Here is a 1,292-nt window from a genome sequence, read left to right as displayed (position 1 = left end):
TCGGATACAGCACGGGTGTTCGCAGCCCCAAGCCTCTGGCCACACCGGAGCAGCGCCGTGTCGCCGAGCGTGCTGCAGTAGCAGGCAGCAGCAAACCCGTGCTTGTTGCTGCAGTGTCTGTGTGTGGGTTGGAAGTTAAAAGTTGTTGGAGTGTTCGTCTTTCTGTTTGCTTGTATTTTTAAATCCTTTTCCCCTAGGCGGAGCACGATAAACAGCGCACTGCGCTTAGGTATCTTGCGGCCACAAAGAGCACGGGCGGTGCTGCGGCGGCTCCCCGCCACGGCCTCGTTGTTAGAGCAGCAGTAGCAGGGGAAAAAGGTAGAGCATTGTGTTTCCTGAGTGGCATCAAGTCGATTACGGGTTCTATTTTTTGTAGCGGCTTGTTTATTTTCTCGCTCGTTTCCCCCCGATTGCCACAGCAGCTCGTGCTGCAGCCAGCACGGGCTGCTGTGCCTGCTGCTGCTGCTGCTGCCTAGTGTTGCCTGCAGCGGAGGCCCACTGAGGCTCGCAGCAGCCGCAGCGGCAGCAGCGGCAGGACCAGGTTGTGTCTCAAACTTGTTTGCAGTCGGAGTTGTTTAGGTTACTTTCTGTTGTCTATTCCTTTGAAGCTCGACCCCGCACGTGCTGCTTCTTCTGCTGCAGCTGCTGGGGCCTAGAGATCTGGTGTTCTCCCCCCACCGTGGAAGCTCTCCCTGCTGCTCCTGCCTCTTCTTTTCCGCAGAGACACTTCAGGTGTACAGAAACCTATGCTGCTGAGGGGCCTCTAGGCGCTGAAACAACAAATGGGCAGCGGCAGGAGGCGTCGAGCTGGGGAGGATGGGAAGGCTCGGAAGAAGAGCAAGAAGCACAGCTCCTCTTCTCCGGGGGCCCCGTCAAAGGCTCCTGGGGCAGACAAGACAGCCGGAGAAACTGCTGCTACTAAGCTCTCCAAAAATGAGGGTAGCCAGCCCGGCAAACCACCGACGCAGCAGCAGCAGCGGCGCTCCTCGCTCTCCTCCCGTAGCTCCGGGAGTCGATCCCGATCCCGATCGCGATCACGATCCCAGACGCCAGCACCCCAGGAAAAATCCAGCGAAAGCGACAACTTTTGGGCCAAGCAGGCCTCTGCCTGGGTCTCCAACAAGACCTCCGAGCAGGGCCCCACAGCTCTCATGGCCCTGATAGCGACGCAGGCAGCGGTTCAGATGGCTTCCCAGGCAGAGGGCAGCAACCAGGGGGGCCTCCCTGGCTCCAGGGGTTCTAGAGGAGGCGCTGCTGGGGCCCCCCCGCCCCCTCCCCCCCCTTTCGGGCTG

The 1,292-nt window shown here is 60.1% G+C and overlaps 1 protein-coding gene across 1 annotated transcript; it reads left to right on the top strand.

The window, feature by feature from the left end:
- Positions 1-782: 782 nt before the first annotated feature.
- On the top strand, positions 783-1,292 carry EMWEY_00036150 (hypothetical protein; the record flags this gene model as incomplete). The annotated part of the gene is made up of 1 exon (XM_013482108.1): positions 783-1,292. A coding segment is annotated over one exon (510 nt), but the record flags the coding sequence as incomplete, so codon positions are not given.

This window comes from Eimeria maxima, genomic scaffold, assembly GCF_000499605.1.
Source record: "Eimeria maxima Weybridge genomic scaffold, Emw_scaff517, whole genome shotgun sequence".
Lineage (NCBI taxonomy): Eukaryota > Apicomplexa > Conoidasida > Eucoccidiorida > Eimeriidae > Eimeria > Eimeria maxima.
Note: the sequence above shows the minus strand (reverse complement) of the source record. Positions and strands in the feature narration are given on the sequence as shown.